This window comes from Ovis canadensis, chromosome 3 (assembly GCF_042477335.2).
Source record: "Ovis canadensis isolate MfBH-ARS-UI-01 breed Bighorn chromosome 3, ARS-UI_OviCan_v2, whole genome shotgun sequence".
Taxonomy (NCBI): Eukaryota; Metazoa; Chordata; class Mammalia; order Artiodactyla; family Bovidae; genus Ovis; species Ovis canadensis.
This window is the reverse complement of record NC_091247.1, coordinates 181,117,234-181,141,440: the sequence shown is the minus strand read 5'-3', so window position 1 is coordinate 181,141,440 and position 24,207 is coordinate 181,117,234. Positions and strand designations below refer to the sequence as shown.

At 41.2% G+C, this 24,207-nt stretch overlaps 1 protein-coding gene across 2 annotated transcripts in view; it reads right to left on the bottom strand.

Annotated features, from left to right (window-relative positions):
- Positions 1-24,207, bottom strand: part of POLR3B (RNA polymerase III subunit B) — a 115,719-nt gene that overhangs the window by 22,059 nt on the left and 69,453 nt on the right. For both annotated transcript variants that reach the window (XM_069585244.1, XM_069585245.1), the window contains exons 20-23: positions 18,702-18,911; positions 15,943-16,101; positions 15,211-15,328; positions 13,543-13,685 (exon numbers count right to left, since the gene is read on the bottom strand). In XM_069585244.1, coding sequence (XP_069441345.1) covers positions 13,543-13,685; positions 15,211-15,328; positions 15,943-16,101; positions 18,702-18,911 — 630 coding nt within the window. The remainder of the gene's footprint in view (positions 1-13,542; positions 13,686-15,210; positions 15,329-15,942; positions 16,102-18,701; positions 18,912-24,207) is intronic.

Sequence of the window (24,207 nt, the reverse complement as noted above, 5' to 3'; positions counted from 1 at the left end):
GTGGGTTGCCATGCCCTCCTCCACGGCATCTTCCCAACCCAGGGATCAAACCTAGGTCTCCCATATCGCAGGCAGATCCTTTACCATCTGAGCTACCAGGAAGCCCCTTCCTGTCTTTAACTCTTATCTATAAATTTGATCAAGGAAGAAGGTGAAGAGAAAACAAGAAGAACATTCCAGACCCATGTCTGCTCTACTTTCCCCTGTGGAGCATCATTATGCATCTATTATACAGGTCATAGCTTCACTATGAAGTACCCGGATGTTGAGAACACTTGGGAAAGTAGATCAAGACTTTGGGGTTCTAATATTTTCCCATCACCACCAGAATTTAAAGTTAAAGTAAGCTTTCCTTCCTTCATAAATAAACATACAACAAATTCATAACTTTGCTATACAAGTTATTACTAACTCATCTCACCTTCCCCAATAGTTTGCATATTACTAAAAGGATGAACTGTTCTAGAGATCTCTGACCAAGGGCCAGTTTCTTTGAGGGAGAGCTCATTCACTATGCATTTACTGATGAGATGCACAATGAACCTCACAAAGACCCAGAGGATGATGTACTTCATTAAAAGTCTTTGAATTTCTCTATTGGAATTCCCTTATCTAAAAAGTGTGTTGTGTATTTTAGGGGGAGAACAGATACATGTATATGTATGGCCGAGTCCCTTTGCTGTCCACCTGACACTATTACAGCATTGTTAGTCAGCTATACTCCAATATAAAGTAAAAAGTTTAAAAAAATAAAGAGAGTGCTGTGAGTGAATCCTGGCTGCTTCATGTTAATTCCCTCCTCCTACGGAATCCTTCCTCTCTCCTCCACGCTTGGCTCTCTCTGCCTGGTCCTCCTCTGTGGTCCAGGTCACAGGAAGTGATGCTGCTGACTGGGTCTGCCACATTTTAAACAGCTACTGATCAAATACTTTCACTTCTCCAGCGGGCCTTCTCTGTCCAATCAATTGCATTCAAGCTTTGCTTATCACAGAGCACTGATGTTGAACCCAACTAGTCAGAACTGATTTTTCTGTCCCAGTTCACCCATGTACTGTGGCCTCTTCAACCTTCTTCTTGAGCTTTTATAACACAGAGCTTGTAACTACCACTGTTTAGCTACCTCTTTAGCTGTGTTTTGTTTAGCTACTAATTATCCCACCACCTTTGAAGTGATCAGGCTGGAGCAGGATAGACACTCATGTTCTGTGAAACTTTCAAGTCTCCTTTAATTGTTAGAGAGGATATTTTCAGAGGCATTAGGTACAGAAATGCCATCTACACAGTATGTGTATACAAAAAAGACTTCCTAATTCCTAATAACAACTTTGTCAAGGTAAACTTTCACCAAAAGACAAAAATCAGGCCATCTGCAGGGCCACATTGCTTTTTAAACGCCAAGACTAACAAATTTAATGCTCTAAATGGAGGGGGTGAGAGAGGTAGGCATAAAGATGATCTACGTCAAAACAATCTTTACATTTTCTCATAGAGAACACGCTTGTGTTAGCTTGCAGGAGACGCTACCAAAAATAAAAATAAAAATACTTCCAAAAAAATTCTACATTTCAAGAGTAAAAGCTTAGTTCAACTAATAGTTCTCTTATGCTGGTGTGCATCTAGACCAACACAGAAGGAAATCATTGAAGGAGACACCGCACGACACGCGTAAGAAATGCCCCGAAAGCTCCCAACACTGTGGAAGTTCGGTTGGCTCATCTCACAACAGCGGCGACAGCATAGTGGACACTGTGGACTAGTCTCCGTTCCATTCACAGGCTATTCTCTCAGGCCTTGTCCAGCTCCTCTCTGGGCCCCATGCTGAGGGCTGCATGGCTTGCAAGGCTCCACACAGATGCCACCAGCTGTGCCCACTGCACACGAATATTCAAGTCAGCTCCCTCCAGCCCTGTCCAGGTCACTACCCTCAAGGGCCCTCCTGGCTCTAGCCACCACATCGAGCCAGACGAACCACGAGAGTGGACAAAGTGGAGGGACAAAGAGAGTGGACAAAGCAAATTAAAAATCTTCTTTGTCTTTCTTCTACATACTAACTCTTGACAGATTTGGAAATTTTAACCAAACACTGTCTTCTGGCCAGGCTACTGGGCCAGTGAGTTTTACAATAAGTTGACTTTAAAAAGACAGGAATACCTGGTAACATAGCTCTGTGTCAGAAGTATATCTTAAAGTGGAGGATTGTCAGGCATTTCGGGAATGTGGTATGTGAGAATAGCATTTCCTTTGGACTGGTGGCACAGGAGTGCTATGTAAAGCTGCTTATCCAGGAAGAAAGGGAATTTTCCATCTCCTCAAGGAAATACTAGAATTAATATTTAAATAGGTAATATTAAATATAATATTAAGAAAAATTAGAATTCTGTCTCAGGAAAAGGCTGCATCTTCTTCAAGGGAAAATTCCAGGGAATATAGCAACCTTGGCTTCCCAGGTGTGGTGATGGTAGTGGTGGTGGTGTAGTCGCTCAGCTGTGTCAGACTCTGTGACCTCACAGACTATAGCTGACCAGGCTCTTCTCTCTGTAGGATTTCCCAGGCAAGAATAATGGAGCGGGTTGCCATTTCCTTCTCCAGGGGATCTTCCTGTCCCGGGGATCGAACTCACAGCTCCTGCACTACAGGCGGATTCTTTAGCACTGTGCCACCTGGGAAGCCGAGGCTTCCCTCGGAGCTCAGTAGGTAAAAGACTGGGCAGCCTTGGGGACAGAGTGGCAATGGGATATCAAGAGAGGACACCTTACTTGGCACAGAATGGGCAATGCACTCGGAATCGGAAATCTGGGTCCGAGCTGACTCTGCCAGCACTAAGCTGTAGGAGGCAAGCCAATCACGACTCTGACCCTCAATTTCCTGATCTGTGTGCTGCTGCTGCTAAGCCGCATCAGTCATGTCTGACTCTGTGCGACCCCATGGACGGCAGCCTACCAGGCTCCTCCGTCCATGGGGTTTTCCAGGCAAGAGTACTGGAGTGGGGTGCCATTGCCTTCTCTGAATTCAACTCCTGCCCCAGCCTAACTCCAAAAAACTGTTCCTTCCCAGTCCTCCCCTTCTTGATAGACCACCTTGCCAGTGGCTCAGGCCACAGACCTCACCCTCAGTCCTGGTCTTTTCCTTCTCCAGCATCTCAGCCATCAGCAAGTCCTGCTGGCTCTAATTCCAGAGCACACTCAGAATGCACCACTTCTCTCCTGTTCTCCACTACTGCCCTTGTCCAAGCCACTGTCCCCTCCTGCCTGGACCACTGCCACCACCTCTGGGCTTCTCTGCCTGCTCCCCTCCAGTCTACTCTTCATGGGGAACCCAGGGTGATTTCTTAAAACGGTAATTCCATCTTGTCACTCCTTTGCTTATAGTCACTACCCAACAGGCCTGCTGGTTCCCAGTATATTTAGAATGAAGTCTAAATCCCTTTCTTTTGGCCACATGACCCTGTATGCTGTGCCCCATCCGTTTTCTCTCACTATCTCAAACCGTGTTCCTGCTCAGGCACATGTCTGGCCAGACTGGCCTTGTGTGTCTTCTCTGATTGTACCAAGCTCACTCATGCCTCAGGGCTGGTGAACTTAATTCTTTTCATCCTCCAGGTCTCAGTTCAAGTCCACTTCCTCCAAGAGGCCGACCTTGATCATGATCTACAGGGCAGCCCCCTCTTCCTGAAAACCAGTCACTTTTGCATTAGTCTTCCTGTGTCATAGTGATCACTACCTTAAATTATTCTCTTTGTATTTTTGTTTTCTTTTTTTCTGTTTTCTTCCCCAAGAAAACATACATCCCAGGAAAGCAGAGACTCTGTCAGTATTTACCACTGTTATTTCTAATATTGAGAACAGTTGGTACACAGTGAGAGCTTGAGAAATGATCGATTAATAATATAAGCACTTGAGATAATCCTCCATTATACCAAGTTCAATGAGACACAAAGTTGCTTTGTGATCTGTGCCATCCTTTACCAGGCTTAAAACCAGTCACTATGGCCTCCTGCCTTTTCTTGGCTCTATACCTGTAGGTCAACAGGTTTTCACTCTTTACTGCTGCTCCCCATTTTTTCTTTCACAGGAAAAACAAAACCTTCATCACAGCCCTCCAAGTCCAAACCCCACCTGGCCTGTCTCCCTTTCCTGCCCAGCCTGTGACAGCATACCATCCAGCGGTCACCTCTACTGACTGTGGCCATGGACCAGGCACTGCCTGCTTCACACACATCATTCTGTTTAATCCCGGTAACAACTCCTAGGAAACTGTCTCCATTTCAAAGGGATAAAACTGGTCACTCGGCACTCAGGACCTTTATCTCTTTGCTATACTTTTTCTCAACCTGAAGGCTTTCTTTAAATGCTGAACAGAGGTAACCTCGAAGAAAAGGGGAAGTGTGCATTCAGTAAGCCCACAGGGCAGGGCAGGGGTACTGGGTGTACATTACAGGAAAGTGCACTCAGGTTCCATATAAGAGAACTGCAGCCTCAGAAAGCTGCAAGGGGCTCCCTTCACAGGTCACAGGCAAAGAGGAACAGCATCTGTGAAAAATAATCTAAGAAATTCTTATACTAGGGAAGACGGATTTGGACCAGACTTCTTAAAAGTATTTTCAAATGCTGAGTGTTATCCCTATCTACAACAAACTCACAACTTCTCTATCACGAATGGTCTTCACCATTTAGTTTAGTATGAACTGTATGCAATCCATTGTATTCATCTTTTTGCCAACTACTCAGGGACACTAGCCAAGAGCTGAGTTTCCTTGCTACCTCCCAAAGAGCCAACATGATTTTGAGCCCACAGCAGGGATTTAAATATGACCAAATAGATTTCTGTGGGCTGTCAAGGCAGATTTTTATTGAAGCTCAGAGTGCATCTCCGGGTGTGTGTGTGCATTTAGCTATCTTGGTTGAAAAGCTTTAGCGGGCTTCTGTCGTAAGTTAGGGCTGGGGAGCTATGAGTCCAGGGTGATGAAAACCCTGGAACCAATCTGGATATAAATGGGACATTTCATTTCTGATATTTACTGGGACAAATAAGTTATATTAATTTGAGGAGGGTAGATTTTGGCTTATTATATCTGTATGTTTGTGATACTTTATTTAGTAAACTATTCCACAGACACATTGAACAGATACTGTATAATATGTAAAGTGCTGTGCGGGATGCTGGGTGGGGGTAGTTAAATAAATTAGTAAGGCATGTTTTCCATCCTCAATAAATCTAAAACATACTTAAGTTAGCCCAACAAAGTGTTCTGATTTTAACAATATATACAAGTGGTTTAACAAAACCATGATTATTTTTGAATCTTTATGATTTTACTATAAATGAAAAAAACCTGAAAAAATAGGTTTCTGTCATTGTCATGTCTCTGGTTTCAGAAGGGTGACATTCACAGAAAGGATAAAAATGGCAGACTTTAGCTATAATAATGATTCAGGAAAAGGATATGCTATTCTCAGATAAGAGTTGCCAAACTGTGATGAATACCTTTCTGATAATCATTAGCATTTATGTCATAATTCTGATTATATGAACTTTAAACCGTTTTTAAGTTAGTTTTCAATCTCAGAAATGCTTACAACAGCCAACAAAAACAAGGCACCTTGGAAGAAAGGCTCTGATTAGCAGATAAAAGGTGTTCTAAAAACTCTTCTCACCTTTTACTAAAATAACTTTAATTTCAGTTCTATATGCTGCAGGGAAAAAAACTCACACACTTAGCATTCTTGTGTTGAACATTCTCGAATAATAGATACACGGATTTCCAGGAAACAGGGAAGAAGAAACATGTCTATCTCTACTCCTTCTCTGAACCTCACTAACAAGAGAGTTGACAAAATTAAGGTATAAGCCTATAAGGAAAAAGAATGGGCAAGAGAGAACTATACAATTTTGAAAGCTGATGAACAGAGGAAAGAACAGTAAGTGGCTTAAGAGGAGAAAATTACACCTGGAAAAGGTTTTTCATTCCAATCCCAAAGAAAGGCAATGCCAAAGGATGCTCAAACTACCACACAATTGCACTCATCTCACATGCTAGCAAAGTAATGCTCAAAATTCTCCAAGCCAGGCTTCAACAGTATGTGAATTGTGAACTTCCAGATGTCCAAGCTGGGTTCAGAAAAGGCAGAGGAACCAGAGATCAAATTGCCAACATCCGCTGGATCATAGAAAAAGCAAGAGGGTTCCAAAAACACATTTACTTCTGTTTTATTGACTATGCCAAAGCCTTTGACTGTGTGGATGACAACAAACTGTGGAAAATTCTGAAAGAGATGGGAATACCAGACCACCTGACCTGCCTCCTGAGAAATCTATATACAAGTCAAGAAACAACAATTAGAACCGGACATGCCACAAGGGACTGGTTCCAAATTGGGAAAGGAGTCCATCAAGGCTGTATATTGTCACACTGCTTATTTAACTTCTATGCAAAGTACATCATGCAAAATGCTGGGCTGGATGAAGCACAAGCTGGAATTAAGATTGCCAGGAGAAATATCAATAACCTCGGATATGCAGATGACACCACCCTTATGGCAGAAAGCAAAGAGGAAATGAAGAGCCTCTTGATGAAAGTGAAAGAGGAGACTGAAAAAGCTGGCTTAAAATTCAACATTCAGAAAACTAAGATCATGACATATGGTCCCATCACTTCATAGTAAATAGATGGGGAAACAATGAGAGACTTTATTTTGGGGGGCTCCAAAATCACTGCTGATGGTGACTGCAGCCATGATAATTAAAAGACGCTTACTCCTTGGAAGAAAAGGAGTAAGACTTTGCCGACAAAGGTCTGTCTAGTCAAAGCTATGTTTTTTTCCAGTAGTCATGTATAGATGTGAGAGTTAGACCTTAAAGAAAGCTGAATACTGAAGAATTGATGCTTTTGAACTGTGGTGTTGGTACTCTTGATAGTCCCTTTGACTGCAAGGAGATCCCACCAGTCCATCTTAAAGGAAATCAGTCCTGAATATTCATTGGAAGAACTGGTGCTGAAGCTGAAACTCCAATACTTTGGCCACCTGACTCGAAGAGTTGACTCACTGGAAAAGAGCCTGATGCTGGGAAAGATTGAAGGCGGGAGGAGAAGGGGATGATAAAGGACTAGATGGTTGGATAGCATCACTGACTTGATGGACATGAGTTTGAGCAAATTCTGGGAGTTGGTGATGGACAGGCCTGGCATGCTGTAGTCCATGGGGTTGCACAGAGTTGGACACAACTGAGTGACTGACCTGAACTAAACCTGTACGGAGGCACAAGGGAGGGAACTGACTCAGATCTCTCCACCACTCCCGGGAAGGCTCAAAGTGCTGTGAAACAGGGTGAACGGTGGGGGTGAGGGCAGTAGTACTGACTCATAGGTTACCTGTCCACCAGCAGTCCCAGAGGGCTCTGTATTTAAAATGTGTCTCACTCTTTGCAACTCCATGGATTGTACCTGCCAGGCTCCTCTGTCCACGGAATTCTCCAGGCAAGAATACTGGAACGGGTTGCCATTTCCTCCTCCGGGGGATCTTCCTGACCCAGGGATCGAACCTGGGTCTCCCATATCACAGGCAGATTCTTTACTGTCTGAGCCACCAGTGAAGCCCACCACTTCCCCCACTCACCACCAACTCTCACCGGGGCTGTTACAACTGCCTTTGAACTGGAATCAGGGCTCCCTCACTTGCCCCATACAGTCTTGTTTTCATGGGGTCCAAAGTAAGTCCCATCATATTTCTCATTTGCTCAGACCCCTCCAGTGGCACCTCTCTCCCTCAGGGTAAAGCTGAAGTTCACGGAGTGACCAGTGAGGCCTCACCTCTGACTGCCTCTGCTCCAGCCACACAGGCTCCTGGCTGGGCCTCCAGTACACCAGGCTGAGCGCAGCCTCAGGCCTCCCATTTCCCTCCATCATTTGAGCTCCCTTCCTTCTCTCAGGACTTTACTCAGTCATCTTCTCAGCAAGGTACTACTCCTCAACCACTTTACTTACAATGTCACGAATAATCACTCCCCCTTGACCTGCTTCCTGTTTTGCTCCCCTATCTCTTAGTTTTTTTCATCTCAGCACTTAGCATTATCTCTCTTGCCCGCAGGAATGTAAGCTCCACACAGGCTGGGATCTTGTCTGTTCTGTTCACTGCATATCAGCAGGACCTAGAATAGTACTGAACACTCAGGAGACACATAACCAAGTCTTTATAGAAGTATATGTCTGTATAAGAAATCATCAGAACCTCAGTTTTTATTCTCTACCCTATACAGCCAAGAAACTACCTTCTATTCCCAAAGACTTACCCAAGAAAATGAACCAGAATGACCCATGACCCAGTGTGGGGTGATGACACAGCAGAGGGTTGGGCGAGGATACAGAAGAATGAAGTGAAAGTCTGTGCACTGGGCTCACAGCCTGCTGCCCCCGTCTGGCTTCCAGAAGGTCAGCTGACAGATAAACCTTAAGCACTGCTCACACCCTCATTTCCAACTGCAACCTGAAATTGAACCGAATGGCACTTGCAAGAAATATGATTCACTGCTTGATCACCTACAGTGACTTCCACCAGTCAACAGGTTCTATCCCTGATACACAGACCTGCTAACCATTCTTTCACTGCACATTAAAGGAAAGCTTCCAACAACAACAACCAGACTCTAAAACACACACGAGGAAAAGAATGCTCTCAAGAAACAGAGATTATATTAGAAACAGAAAAAAAACAAACAAAAAAAGAAAACATAACCAAAAAAGTAAAGCTAAAAACTAAAAGAAAATTTAAAATATATAAATACATACCTGTTGTTATAAAATGGGGGAGTACAAATTAAATTTAAAATTATAATTGGAAATCAAAAATATAAATAGGTTAAAAAGGATCTTGAAAATAAAACTGATCCAATCTCCTAGAAAGAAAAATAAGAGAAAAGAATGGAGAGCAGGGAGAGAAGAGATAACAAAGCTAGAGCATCAGTCTGGAAGAAATCTAACTAACAGGAAAACTAGAAAGGGCATGGGGAAAATGAGGAAAAGGAAATTACCAACAACAAGTACACGAAAATGTCCAAGAATTGAAGGAACTCGAACTTCCAGAATAAGAGGGTGTCTGATGTTCAAGGACAAGAAATGAAAAAATTGTCTATGGAATTTCAGAATTCAAGAAAAGGAAACAGTAAAAGCTTCCAGGGGTGTGGAAATAGGGAAGGATGGAAGGAGGAAAACAGAGAGAAACAGCGCACAGACAAAGATCTGAAGAATGACGCTGCAATTCATGTAAGTAAGACGGAATCTGGACAATAATGTAGCGATGGAATCAAAATCCTTAGGGAGAACAATTTTAAAATCTAGAATTCTTTACTCAACCAAAGTATATTTCAAGTATGAGGACAGAATATGTTCAGACATACACGAGCTCAAAAAATATACTTTACATGTGTACTTTCTCAGCAATTTAATAGATGGACTATCCCACTACAGGGGTGGGAGGTGGGGTAGAGAGAGAAGTGACAAGGAAGAGCCAAGAAACAAGGGCTCAAAGGAGGCTGTCATAAGTGATTACCATTCAGCAGGCTTAGATTGCAGTGCATGGGCTGGGTCCCTCCTAAAATTTATATTACTGATGTTGAATTTCTGGTCTCTAGAACTGAGAGACAATAACTTCTCTTGTTTAGGTCACCTAAGTCTGTGGCATTTTATTTTAGCAGTCTAAGTGTACTAATACAGAGTGCTTCCCAACCTTTCTAAAAAACAAGTCTAAGGCACATAAGATGAGCTGTAAAGGCCTTGGCTTCCCCAGGCTCTGCCCGGCACTCCTGAGAGTTCCAAGGATTAACTTCTCAGTTTACCTATTACAATTCTTCACACTTTACTGGGAAGGTCCGGCTCAGAGAAGGACCACTATGCCTTGGAGAAAGAGGAGTGGGGACACTATAAAAGAAACCATCTGGGGAAAAATGGTTCTAACAGACTACCGATCATGTGGAAAACTGAGCCCATGCTGAGAGTCTGTTGATGGTATAGAATGGTAATAAAAATAAGGAAAATTAAGCAAAATTCTTAAATGAGATACCGATTAACTTCTGAAAAAATAAAGTTATATACCAAGGAAATGTACTCAACAATCACTTGATTTGGAAGCAAATAATATTTATGGCCCAGATAATGCAACATAAATAATTAAGTAACTTAAAATTATGATAAATCTACGCAGGGAATGGAAGTTGGGAATAGGAAACAGAGGTAGCCAAGTGTAGGTCCTCCTATCTATCACAAGGCGATATCAGCAGGCAACATCTGCTGGTGAATCCGTCTGCAAACGGATGAATGAACACAGAGCTGCTTAAGAATATTATTTAGAAATACTAAGATGAAAATGAGGTGAAACTGCTTCAGGAAGCAGAAGAAGAAGAAAGGAAAGGAAAGGAAAACTATGTTTTTTAGTACAAGGCACTCTGGCAACCCACTCCACTGTTCTTGCCTGGAGAATCCCAGGGACGGGGGAGCCTGGTGGGCTGCCGTCTATGGGGTCGCACAGAGTCAGACACGACTGCAGCGACTTAGCAGCAGCAGCAGCAGCAGCAGCAGCACTCTTTTTTGGTACTATTTGACCTTTTTAAGCCATGTGCATTTATTATTTCATAAAATTATACTTAAATAAAAATTATGTTAATGGTCCTTATACTCTGATAAAGCTTACATTATCTATTTTTTGTTTGTTTGCTGTTCCCCCCCCAATCTTTTCAATAAATCTAACGAAGTTGTAACAGAAGAGACTATCAAGGGAATCTAGGCTAATCAGAAGGTTTTACCCTTGGATTAAAAGCCATCTGGAAAAAGAAAACTAGCAAGATAAACTCCTCACTACAAGTGAAAGGTCATTTAGACCCAGGAGGACTTCTTTCAGTTTCGTATAGAGATATTCTAGTCAAAGCTCCCTAAGACTGAAGAGATCTCTAAACTCTGCTACATTTCAGATCACTGCAAGTTGGAAACCACTTCCGTCAATGAACACTATCTGTATTTTATTAATAGTCTGAAAAAATGCAAGAGCACAGACTTGATGACATTTTACCTCGAGGTCTATATTCACAGGACCTTACTAATCAAGCATGGTTTTCATTCAAAAGTACTGCTTTGTTTCTACTGTAACATACACACACTCACATACAATGTACAGATTAAAATCTGGGTGAAAATCAATCCATCAAGAGTGGGGAATCTGTTCCTTTTCATATTCCCCATACCTTCAATTCCTTCATATATCAACTGTTATCAATTACCTACTAAATATCTACTCTGAGAAAAGCTCTTATGAGAATCTAAGGACATGGTCCTTGTCCTCAAGCTTAGTGGAATGTGAACACAGTGGATAATTACTGAAATGTACACTAGCCTTCAACTCTTTACACAGTAACTCTGATGGAACACAGCACAGGATTTGGGCTTCAAGTGTGCAAACTGATTCAGAATAGAGATATCCTCTTACAGTGTGCACGCTTGTAAAACTTTTAGTGCCAACATTTTATAACAGGAGTATCAAGCTTTGCTCTTGTCCAGGAACTAGGTCAAGTAAAACAGACGCTGTTAACGAGGCTATGGTTACCCCACAGAAAGACTTAGGAGTGTGTCTCAGAAAGTGTCAAGACCAACAGAGAAGGAGAAACAATCTCAATACAGAGAATCTGACTTTCACTGGTAAGCAGTAGGAAATAACAGAACCTCAAGTTAGGTTTTAAACTTAAGAGTTAAGACAGCATCTTAGGGAACTGTATGAAGTAGAGGTATCAAATTCACAGTTACAGATGGAACCAACTCTGTTTCATAAAATATTGATAGGCTGAAATAATCTTGTGTCTGTTAATTGAACTAAAAAATGCTTCCAATAAAAAAGTTAGTACCTTAGTCTGAAACAGTTCCACTGATGGAATGACAACTAAGGCTAGATTCATTTGACCAAACACACTATAATATTTGATATACTTGCCTGGCAAAGCAATAGTCAGAATCATCAAGAATTTAATGTATAATTATCTTCAAACCAGTAAATTAAAAACAAGAAGATGGGATGGGGGTAGGAGATAGGAGGGGGGTTCAGGAGAGAGGGAAAAAAAAAAACAAACAAAAACAGGAAGATTCCACACCAGCAATTTATAAGCACAAATGAGATTCAAAGTTGAAGAGTGAATGAATAATAGCCAGTATTAATAATCACAGCTTTCACTTCTTGAGCACTTACTACGTGTCAAGCACAATCCTAACTGCTTAACGGTCAGGATAGCAAACAGGTTAGTTACAGAGCATGAACTCTGGAGCTAGGCTGCTAGGGCTTAAAAACCAGCTCTGCCACCAACTGGGGACGTGGGCAACCGACTAAGTTCTCTGTGCCTTGACTTCCTCACCTATAAAGTGCAGATTGACCTACCTCCTGGGACTGTGGAAGAAACAAATGAGCAATGTGCCAGGCACACTGAGTGCTACCCAAGTGTTAGCTGCTGTTGTTCTGAATACTAGTGCATGGCAGACAGAGCTAAAATTCAAACACCAGGACAAACTTAAACTCTAGGTATATAATGACTAAAAGAGACTCTACTGATAAGTTGATCAGTAGTGACACAGGACCACATGTTCCTTGAAGATAAAAACAAAGCAAAACCAACAATGAATGAAAACCCAGCACTGACCATCAACAGAAATAGGCTCGCCAACGGGATCTGATGGAGAAGGAGCATCTAGGAGAAGGGTCACTATGAGGCACTGCACTGGAGGTGGGGAAGACCACGGTTCTAACACCAGCTCAGCAGTGAGCTGGGTGCCTATGACAGGCTGCTTACCGAGCAGGGTCTGAACTTTCTCTTGTGTTAAACAAAGGGGCAGGTGACTCTGAGGTGCTGACATCCTGATACATGACCCAAAAGAATAAACAGCATTTTAAATACACACCTTTCATAAAAAATAGGTATTACTATTTACTTCTGAACAGCCACTTGTACTTTAGCAGGTACGTCATCTAGAATGTATTTAAAATTTTGGGCTGAGCAGTTGCAGAATGAAATACATAGTATAGAGAAGCAACACTATGGTACACTGCTGTTGCTGCTGCTGCTAAGTCGCTTCAGTCGTGTCTGACTCTGTGCGACCCCATAGACAGCAGCCCACCAGGCTCCCCCATCCCTGGAATTCTCCAGGCAAGAACACTGGAGTGGGTTGCCATTTCCTTCTCCAATGCGTGAAAGTGAAAAGTCAAAGTGAAGTCGCTCAGTCATGTCCGACTCTTCGTGACCCCATGGACTGCAGCCTACCGGGCTCCTCATCCATGGGATTTTCCAGGCAAGAGTACTGGAGTGGGGTGCCATCGCCTTCTCCATGGTATACTGTTAGATGCCATTAAAATATAAACAGGTTAATCTGGGAAATAAAACAAGAATACTTTTGATAACATGGTAATACTTTTTCTAACATACTGAATTTTTCTAACAGGGAGAATTATAAAGTAGTTCTTATATAATGTGGTTAATAAATACTATAGCTTTATAAAAAAGCTGAGAAATGATACAACTTACCTTTTTGCCCATGACGACTGCTGAATTTGTCTCCAATCTCTGGACGCCTTGTCTGTCTCAGCAGCATTTTGATCAGAAAAGCATCTTCGGCATTTGAAGATATCATCACTTTCTCAATATACGAGTCTGTTGCCCCTTTGTAGCTAATATTAAGATAAAGTCACTATAGCAGAGTTTTCAAGCCGCCCTGGGTGAACCTACTCTTCCAGGCATATTTCATGTAATACCTACCACAGAATATTCTGATGTTCCCATTTCAGGTTCTGAAAAATGACTTTTCTCTTTCAAGAATAACTTAAAATGTGACAATTTCCCTTGGACAGTCCTAGTTTAAAGTGGTTAAACATTTATTACGAGGCAGGCACAATACAATTTAATCATTACCACACATGGTATTCACATACTGTTATTCCTTTATAGGAAATAAGAACTGAGGAAAACTTAGGAAGGTTAAGAACTTGCCCAGGACACATGACTCACACAAAGCAGACTTGGGATTTAAAATGCTGAAGCCCGTTACTCAACTGGAAATTTTTAAATATTACTTTAATCTACTCAGCGTTTCCACTGGGAACTTTTCACACACTTCACATCGTCTGTCTTTCACTCAACAAACTTTATTCAGAGTCTGCCTATGTCAGATCCTTACAGGCTCTGGACATACAACGATTAAGAAGACGTAGCTGCTGCCCCCAAGAAACTCACAAACAGCGAAGGGAGAGAGAAAGGGAGACACAAGAAAGTTTGTTTTCTGGGACGGCAAGAGGGGTCATGGGAAAGGCCTGAGGAGGTGACAGTCGGTCCCGCCAGTGGTCGGTGGTGGTGACAGTGGTGGCAGGGAGGGGCCAGCTATCAAGGACTGCTTCCGGGAGGAGGAGACCCTAGAGTGGAGACCTGGCCAGACAGAAGGAAATTCCAGGCAGAGGGAGCAGCGTGAGTAAATGCACAGAAGTCACACGGAATGTCTGGAGAATAAGAGACAATTTACTAGAAATATGAAGGCTGGTGTGCCAAAGGGTGAGGCTAGAGACATGTGCCGAGAGTCATGGATGGCCGTGTATTTATTACATTATCATTTCGTTCAGCCTTTATCATGCAGGCGACATTGTCCTTAGGAGTTTTATCTACTCAAGTTTTATGCTATTTATGCAAGAGCAGCAGATGAGTAACTGAGGAGAAGAAATAAGTCACTCCGGCAGTAACAGAGGGAGCCTGAGAAGAGTGGGGAGGTGCACGACTGGAGGCAGACGAGCAGCTTCCAGGAACGGCGAATCCAGCAGAAGGGGGCCAAACTCAGAGAGCCACACCTGCCACTGGGGAGTGAGAGGACTTCTGAGGGGACAGAACTGTCAGCCCCGACCCAACTAAGGCGTGCAGCAGGCCACGCAAAGGAGTCAGGTGTATGTGTAGGCGACTGGCTGGATGGCGGCACTACTCACCGAGAAACGGACCCAGAGGAAGCACGTCTGAGGCTGGGGTAGGTGAGGGGAGGATGACGGTTTGGGTCTGGGTTTGGGGACCCCTTTGTCCAAGAGCGGGTACGGAGCTGACACTGGGCAGACATCTCTCTGGCAGTCACCAGCCAAAGGAGCTAACTTCTAATTTCCTCCACCCCTTCTTTTTAAAAATCTTTCAATGTAATATTTCCAAGGCATGACCAGGACATACGTGATGGGCACATCTTTGTACTGCGGCTGCTGGGGCACGTTACTTCCTTCCAGGGGAATCTGAGTCACTGTGGGCATGGACTTGTTTACAAGCACTTGCTTGTTTTCTACTTTCTCACCTGAGAGAGAGAGAAGAGCATCAGACAAGTCACGATCATCCGTGGGGAGGGCAAAGGTTATTGGAGCATAAAACCCCATGAAACCCCTGGTGCATGAAATTCAGACGCAGAGGTCACAAAGAGAGTCCACATGGGTGGAATCAGAGTTCAACGGGCTTGTGTGAAACTCTGCAAGCCCATTTGAAAACACCACATAGATTAAGATCACAGCATGTATAAAATTAAGAAGCTGCTTTAGGGGACCACATGAATGACAGAAAATCCATCCACTTTAAAATGTCTCCTAGGGTGTTAGAATAGGTTTGGGCCATGTCACAGTGATTTCAGCTAGTAATGAGTCCCCACCAACTTAAACGTGGACAATGAGAAACTATAAGTATTTCTTCGATTTTCCTGCTGTCCTCACCTGTGCTCTGCATTTGCAGTAAGCACAGACACCAGCTACTACACTGCTGTCACTGCACTTGTTTTCCCTGCCATAGCACCCGGTTGATACAGTTTTATAGGTTGTTATTTTTTTTTCTGCCCTGTATACCAAACATTCAGACATACTGCTGAATACTTTCCATAATTTAAAAGCATATACATTAAAAAAATGATTTTAAGGCTTTTACCTGGAGAACAAATACCATCTGCATCTAAAATCTCATGTCGCCAGATGGGTTTCCTTGTAGCAGCATCCAACATGGGCCCCATCACTTTATCAAAAGTCTGATTGGTATATCGTTTCAAGGTGCATTTAGCATTTTTATATACAAGGCAACGCCCAAAACCTAAAATGAAACCAAAGTGGGTTCAGAACCACCAGCAATATGGAACTATGAAGTCACAGATTTGTGTTACTCAACAAGCCACCCCACTCTACCTCCCTTCCCCTCCGAAGTGTTTGTCACTCAGTCATGTCCAACTCAGTGATCCCATCGACTGTAGCCCACCAGGCTCCTCTGTCCATGGAACTCACCAGGCAAGAATACTGGAGTGGGTTGCCATTCCCTTCTCCAGGGGATCTTCTTGACCCAGGGATCAAACCCAGGTCTCCTGTGTTGCAGGCAGATTCTTTACCATCTGAGCCACCTGGGAAGCCCATAGAAACACACCCCAAATGTGCTCTACATTTAGATTATGAGAGTAGCCAAGCCAAATAGCAATCTGATGACTTGAAGAACTGGCTCAAGATCTCCACCATATAAACATATAAACACTGGAATCTCTACAATCATTTTCCAGCACAGAATATACCTTGTCAGGTTGGAGGAAGGTGAGAAAAACCTAAGAATATCACTGTGATTCTTTAAGAGTGCAGAGCCATAGCATGTGAAAATTGGAAAGGGCCTTAAAGATCACCTGGCTTAATCCCTCTGTCTTACAGGTGCCACAAGTGAGGGGCAGAAAAATTAAGTGGCCAAGGTCACTCAGCAACATGGTGGCTGAGTTGAGACAGAGCAAGTTCACTGATTAGCCCTCATTCTTCTCACATATCATTTTATTGCAAAACGTTTGCTACTCTTCTCTGGAAAGTTTTCTTTATGCTGATTTTAGCATTTAGAGGAAGTCTCAAACAAGCAAACAAGAACATTAATCTTTCTCCAGAGAAAAGAGAGAATAAAAAGAAGCAATCAAATGATATTAATGGGAGAGAGAGTTCACCTTTGCCTTGAAGATTAGAGATTACTTTGATTACATTTTTATATTACATTTATCTAGTGGAGGAGGGAAAAGTCCTGGGACCGATTAACAACTTAAACATTAAGAAAAGTAAGCAAAATGAATAGAAATAGCCTTTAGATGGAGCAAACTCAACCACTGAAATCCACAGAAGGATTTGTCAGTTGCTCAAAAGAGCTGCCTATCCTTTCACACTAAGTAACATTTCCTAAGATGCTATGGCTAGATTTCTTTCTTCTTCCCTCTTTGGCCAAGCTGTTATTTTAAATGGGATTCTCCCTCTGATCTCCCCAGGATATACTGAGCCATGTCAGAGTTCGCTTAAATAGGAAAATGTCTCCAGATTAAATGCCAGCTATTACTGAAGAAATAAATGCACGGCTGTAAAATCCTTTGCTTATGATTCTCCACCCAAAGCAGAACTCTTTCAAGAAATCTAAGAATTTGAGTTCAGGAAATTAATCGGGGAAGAGTGGATTTCTAAATAAAATCTCAGTGCTCTAATGTCATTTTTTAAATATGAAGGTGACCATGGGATGAAACAACGCATTTCTACATCTGGACAGTAGATGAAGACATCTGTGTGTCTTTGATTAACAGTCTTCGTTGTTGTGGCTGCTGGTAAATTGTGTATGGCCATAATAAACTCGCCTCAGAGAGCAAGCTGCTTTGAAAACCTTACATGATCTTGAAATTTCATACAATGGCCATTAAGTGCAACATGCTGGAGTGCAGTGTGAATCTGAACTGCATGGAATCAGAAGCGTTTTCTTCTGAGTATAAATAGACATTTTATTTACAGGTGGGAGCTTAAAAGCAAGAGGACAGTAAACTCAGATCATTAAATTGTGTTGCGGAGTTTCTGAAAGATATCACAAAGTCTTCAGATTTCCACATAAACGTTACCAGTTAATCAGAAAGGAAAACATCTAGCTTTAAAGCATGGCTGTTGTCATTTGGAGGAAAAAAAGCGGCATAAATTAAGTGCAGCCAACATTAACGCCAAAGACACATGTCTAGGAGTACTATTATGGCTGCCTAGCAACTGCAAAGAGTGAAGGGGAAGGCAGGGCGGGTCTGCCAGGGAGAGAGGAGAGAAATGGATGATGAAGACAGAAGTCACACCGCAGATCAGGTGATGGCTAACAAGCCCCCAGGTGGGGACCTGCAAAAGTAAGCCATCAAAAAACTGGGAAAGAAAAAGGTAAAATGATGAATCAGGGTTTGTGCATGTATACTTTTATCATTTTGCTAACAAAAAGGTATAGCATTATGAAGTTGAGATATATAATAAAAAGTCTTTTATATACAACTATTGCTATTGCCCTTTCAACAGGTTTGTAATTAAATATACAACTTGATGGTTTTTTTTTTAATGGTATTTCATTTATTGTAATTCCTGCTAGGAAATAATCAAATTCTTACATTTCAATTTTTGTTTTCTGTTGAACTGTCTCAAGTCACCAATAAATTAAATAACAAAGAAAAGAAAAGGTTCCTTAGTAACAGTTATTAATACCTCTATATAATATTCATTTTAAAAATGTCAACACCATACATAACCACTTCCTGGCTGTATATTATAAAAATCAAATCACTTGAAACTGACCTTAACATTCTGACGTCAAGTGACTTTCACATTGATCACGCTTGTATCTGAATCTGCACAAAGGTACCTTTGGTGCTCGTGCTTTGAAAATTCACTTACCTCTGTCCAAGGAAGCCTTGTTTAAAACAAGAGCATCTTCGATATCATAGCCACTATAACTCATCACGGCAACTGTCGCGTTCTGTCCGGCTGGCAGTTTCTCAAATTCTATCAACTCAATTGTCTTTGTTTTAACCATGGGTTTTTGTGGATATGCTAGGAGATACATGAGAGTATCAATTCTGTTCCTCTGGTTGTATCCAATGGTACCTTCATTGGCATTGGAGAAAACAAAATGCAGCATTCTATTAGATCAAATAATTAAGCAGCAATGAATATAGAGAGAAACATTCACTTTAATAGTTAAAATGAAGAAAATTTTCAAATATTTAAAGAGCAATATCTCATAGTGATTAATGACTTTCAAAAACAATTTTTCTCAGTTATGTCAAAAATCCTACAAAGAAGAAAAATCACACTCAAGGTATACTAATCTGAATAATTTCAACTTTTGGATTTATAAAATTGATCCCATTTGGAGAGCTTTTGTCTCTGCTGGTTAATCATACATGTCAACAATTCTGCATTTGGTTCTACTATGTTCCAGGCATATTTACAGCTGCAATTAGAAAATACCCCACAGTGCTGACGGCAGAAAGCTTGGACAATAGGACAAATAAAGAAACCAACAATTCCAAATGTTTAACATGAAAAAATTTTAAAAAGGGAGGAAAAACTAACTATTCACTTATTAAGCAGTTAATAAGCACCTACTTGGGGCCCAGCACTGGAGATACAATGGAGAAAGGCAGGGTCCTTTCCCCTAGGGAATCCAGGGCCCTGTCCAGTCAGGGATGGGCTTTTCTCTCCTTAGCAATCAGCCTTTCCACCTGATTGGACCTTGGAAGAGTATCACTGTCAACCGAAAGTGAAGCTAGAATGTTACCTACCCTTCTTTTTCCCCATTGGGTGCATTAAAGTTCAAAGATTGATTCCACAAAAAGGCTTTCAGTCTCCGGGGCTTGTGAACACACAATTGCTCCTACTCAGAGACCTTAAAACCGGGAAACCCACGTTTGCCCTACTGTTGAGCTTGAGTGCAGGTTTCTGGACCTCTTTAACTCTCCCCAAGTATCTCTTCTTTGTCCTGTAGTGGCACATCTGCAATACCCACACACGTCCAAGGTGCTGACACGTCATTTAATGGAGTTAAGCTTTAATGTGAGCAGATATAAAACTCAATTATTTGTTTCCTTTCCCTTTTTCTCTTACTCATGTCATTAAATCAATGGTGATTTCAATTTAGAGATGAAAACAACCTATTCAGGCAGCAAAAATGATATAGTACTCCTTGATGGTTGGGCTTTAATGAAATCTGTAGGACACTAAAGAAACAAGTGCCTAGTACATTGCTAGGCTTATTACCAATGCTCAATAAATGTCAAGTAAATGAAATGGAAGAATTTCAATATACATTTTATGAAGGTACATACTTGTGCTTAAATCTCTAGAAAATTTATCAAGATTCAGCTGAAAACCAATAGCTAAACTGAACTGCATGAACTTTTTCTCAAGTTGACACTAAAAATCCCCAATTACTGTTATTTTAGTGCCAACTAATAGACTGGGCAGGATACCTGATAATAGATCACTTATGGCCTTAGAAATAAAATTGCTGCTGCTCAGACTACAGTAAAGTTCATGACAGTAAGTTCATCCTTTTACATGAAATCAATTCAAATTTATGTTGAGATTTCAGCTTCAACTGTATACTTCACCCGCTGGAGACAAGGGTTCAGGCAAAGTCCCACCAGGCTGCCAAACGTGCCCTCTGAGACCTGAGCCGAGTGTTACCATGCAGCAGAGACACAGAGCCAGCTGCACTTCTAAACAAGGGTGACAGAGATGGCATCCTGCTATAAAATTGTGCTACTCGGCCCAGAGCATAATTCTTGGGCATCACAACCCACTATGAACTGGAGGAGCAGCTAAATAGTTTAGCAAAAGTTTGGGGTTTATGACCTCATCGGAAAATGTTCCTTAAAGACTTTTGAAAGAACTTGTAGGCCAATACATGTATACACATCTCTAGCAGCACTGGCAATGGGTGCATAGGTTAAAATATGATTTATAAACTATGACTTCTATGTTATAAAATTCTCAAATGCCACCATACCCCATAATTTTTATATAAATTATGAATGACTGACTAGCTACTTTTATCAATAAGTAAGCTTTTTGGAGAAAATGTCATGTAGAAATTTTAACATTAGCCCAGGGTGAGGCATATACTCAAACTAGGACGGCTATTTAGTATTGTCAGCTTCCTTAAGAAGGGCACAGCATGTATATAATAACTAATAGAATGTCTATAAGCTGAATTCTCCTTCTACTGGCCCATTCTGCTGTAAAAACAATCTCCAATGAATTTATCTGCTCACTACCCAGGACATAATCTTTCTTACAAAGTCTTATTTTCTTGATCAAAACTTTCTTAAGGAGTCACAAATTGGCATAACATGGTATGTATATGTAGGTTAAAACAGTGAAAATGTTTTTTTAAGATAAAAGGAAAAAAAGGATGAACACAACTTAGAAAAGGTATATTGAGAAAAATAAATTATATATTTAACTAATTTTTCCATCTTCCTTCACCCAAGCTCTTTTTATTTAATTGTATATATTATGGAATTATAATAAATTTCACCCATTTAAAGTGTACAAGTTGATGACTTCTGACAGATACATGAATCTGTGAAACCACTACCACAATTAAGATCCAGAACATTTCCAGTACTTCCAGATGATCCTGTCCCTGGCCTCAGGCAACCAAAGATCTATTTATCAGTACAGTTTCAATTTGCATTTTCTAGAATTTCATATATAAATGAAATCATATAGTAAGTGTACTCTTTGAGTTGCTTCTTTCACTTAGCATGATTCTGAGACGCATCCACATGTCTGTGTGTAACAGAATTCATTCTTTTTATTGCTGAGTACTATTCCATCATAAGAATATACATTTTGTCTATCCATTCACCTGCTGATGGATATTTGAGATGTTTCCAGTTTGGGGCTACTGTGAATACAGTTGTTATGAACACTGATGCACACATCTTTGTTACTCATTTCTCTTGGATAAATACACAGGAGTGGAGTTTCTGTGTTGTTTGCTAAGAGTACAATTAACTTTATAGAATAATTTTAGCGTTTTCCAAAGTGATTTTACTGTTTTACATTTTCACCAGCAATGTGTGAGCATTTTGGCTGCTCCACAAATGTCAAATCTTTTTCATCTGCATCGTTCTAATGAGTGTGCAGTCACATCTTACAGAAATTTACATTTACCTGATGACTAATAACGTTGAACATATTTTCATGAGCGTATTGGTTATTCCTATTACTCTTTGAGAAACGTCTGAGTTTTCCTCTGGCCCCCATCTTCTAATTGAGTTGTCTTATTACCCAAGAGTTCTTTGTATGTATTCTGGACACAAATCCTCTATCAGATATACTGAAAATACTTCTGTCCATTCTGTGGCTTAATGCTGTCTTTCATATATATATATATTTTTTTGGTCACACCTAGCAGCATGCAGGACCTTCATTCCCACCAGGGACTGAACCCATGCTCCCTGCAGTGGAAGTGCTAAGTCTTAACCACGGGACCACCAGGGAAGCCCTGTCTTTCATATTCTTAACAGCAACCTTCAAAGAGAAGAAATATAACTTGAGAAAATCCAATATGCTAAAATTTTCATTTTTTATAGTTTGTCCTTTTTGTGTTCTAAGAACTCTTACATCATTTGAGGTCACAAAGATTTTTGCTGAAGTTTCCTTCTATAAGTTTTACAGTTTCAGCTCTTACATTTAGGGGTGTGATTCATTTTGTATTAACTTTTTGTACAGTATGAGGTAGGAGCTGACATTCATTTTTTTCTATATAGATACTCAGATATTTTATTTTGTTGAAAAGATTTTTCTTTCCTCTGAATTGCCCTGATATAGTCATCAAAAATCAATTGCTCATAAAAGTGTGGCTCTGTTTCTGGATTCTGTTCCACTGATCTACATGCCTACCCTTATGTCAACATCACGCTGTCTTCCTTACTATGGCTTTATGGTAAGTCTAAGTACTGGCTTGTAAAGTCCTCCAACGTAGTTCTTCGTTTCAAATATTGTTTTAAAAATCTGCATCTGATTTCTTAACAATTTTAATGTCCTCAGAGATTCATTTGCTGTTGAGACATAAAGTACCTACTAAGCTGGCACCTGGCTAGGCCCCAGAGATACAGTGATAAATAGCAGACGTAGCGCCTGTCCTCAAGGGAGCTTATAATTTACAGTCTACCTTCATCATGATCCATGGTGAACCAGAAAAGTGAGGAAAGAAGTTAGTTTTAGCTGAGAAAAATTTTAGTAAGTTTTACAAAGATCACTGTATAGAAGACATAAAGTAATCTCTTAAGAGTTACTCAACCAAACTGGAATTCAGTTTCCTTGTCAGAAACAAACAGGTATGTATTATATCTGACAGGACTATTATTATTAATATGTTAAATGAAGAAATGTACCTAAATCAGTTGATATTCAATGAGTGGCAATATTCATTATGACTAATATTAACAATATTAGCAGTAAAAATACACACTCATCATCCTGCAAGACTGCTCATTCTACCTCCAACTCTAACCCTACATTTGGAACTGTTCCTCATTATAAACATTCTAGTCTCAGGAACTGTCACACAAGCTTACACTTACAATAGGTAAAATGAGTATGTCTTTTTTAACCAACAGAATTCTAAAAGAGAATTACCATGGATAATTTGGTCAAGACATCTTTTCACTTTGTATCCCCAATGGATTAAAAAAAATTGTCTTAAAAAAAAATTCAAACAGAAAATGAGAGAAGAGATGTAGAATGAAGCCACATTTTATGAGTTTCTATGTGTATATGATGTGTTTCTAGTATTTTGAAATCCTCCAGCGCATTTCTAGTACATCCCATCCTACTGTAAAGTGGGGGATACAAAAGAAGGAACTACCCACTTAAGAGCAGACTCAGACAAAAACCAAAACAGAAGCTGCGTTAACACCGAACTTTAAAAAAGTCCAAGCAGTTTGGAGCTGAAGGAGGAAGGGGTGGTGAGAAGCAGCAGGGGCTGCAGGAGGGATGTGATGCATATTCATTAATTAAGCTGACAGTGACCAAAAGGTCCTTTTAAACGGGAGAAAGGGTTCCACTAGAGGCGTGCCAACTAATAAAATGGGCAGGATATGAAAGCGTGACTCATGTGAACTTGGCGTCGGGTGCCAGGGGGAGCAGACAACGCGGCCCCCTCAGACAGCCTTCACTTGCAGCACTGGGTGACCTGAAGACCCTGCCACCTCCACACACGCCGACCTGCCTTCGCGCTCTGAACCACGTCACAACAGAGCCACAGGCATGGCAGGGAGGCCTCCCAGTAGCTCAGTAACACGCTGTGTGGAGCCCTGAACTTCATGAATAAAGCCTTAGATTTAAGAAACACCCTCTGCTGGTGTTTCAGGCTGCATTCAAGTCA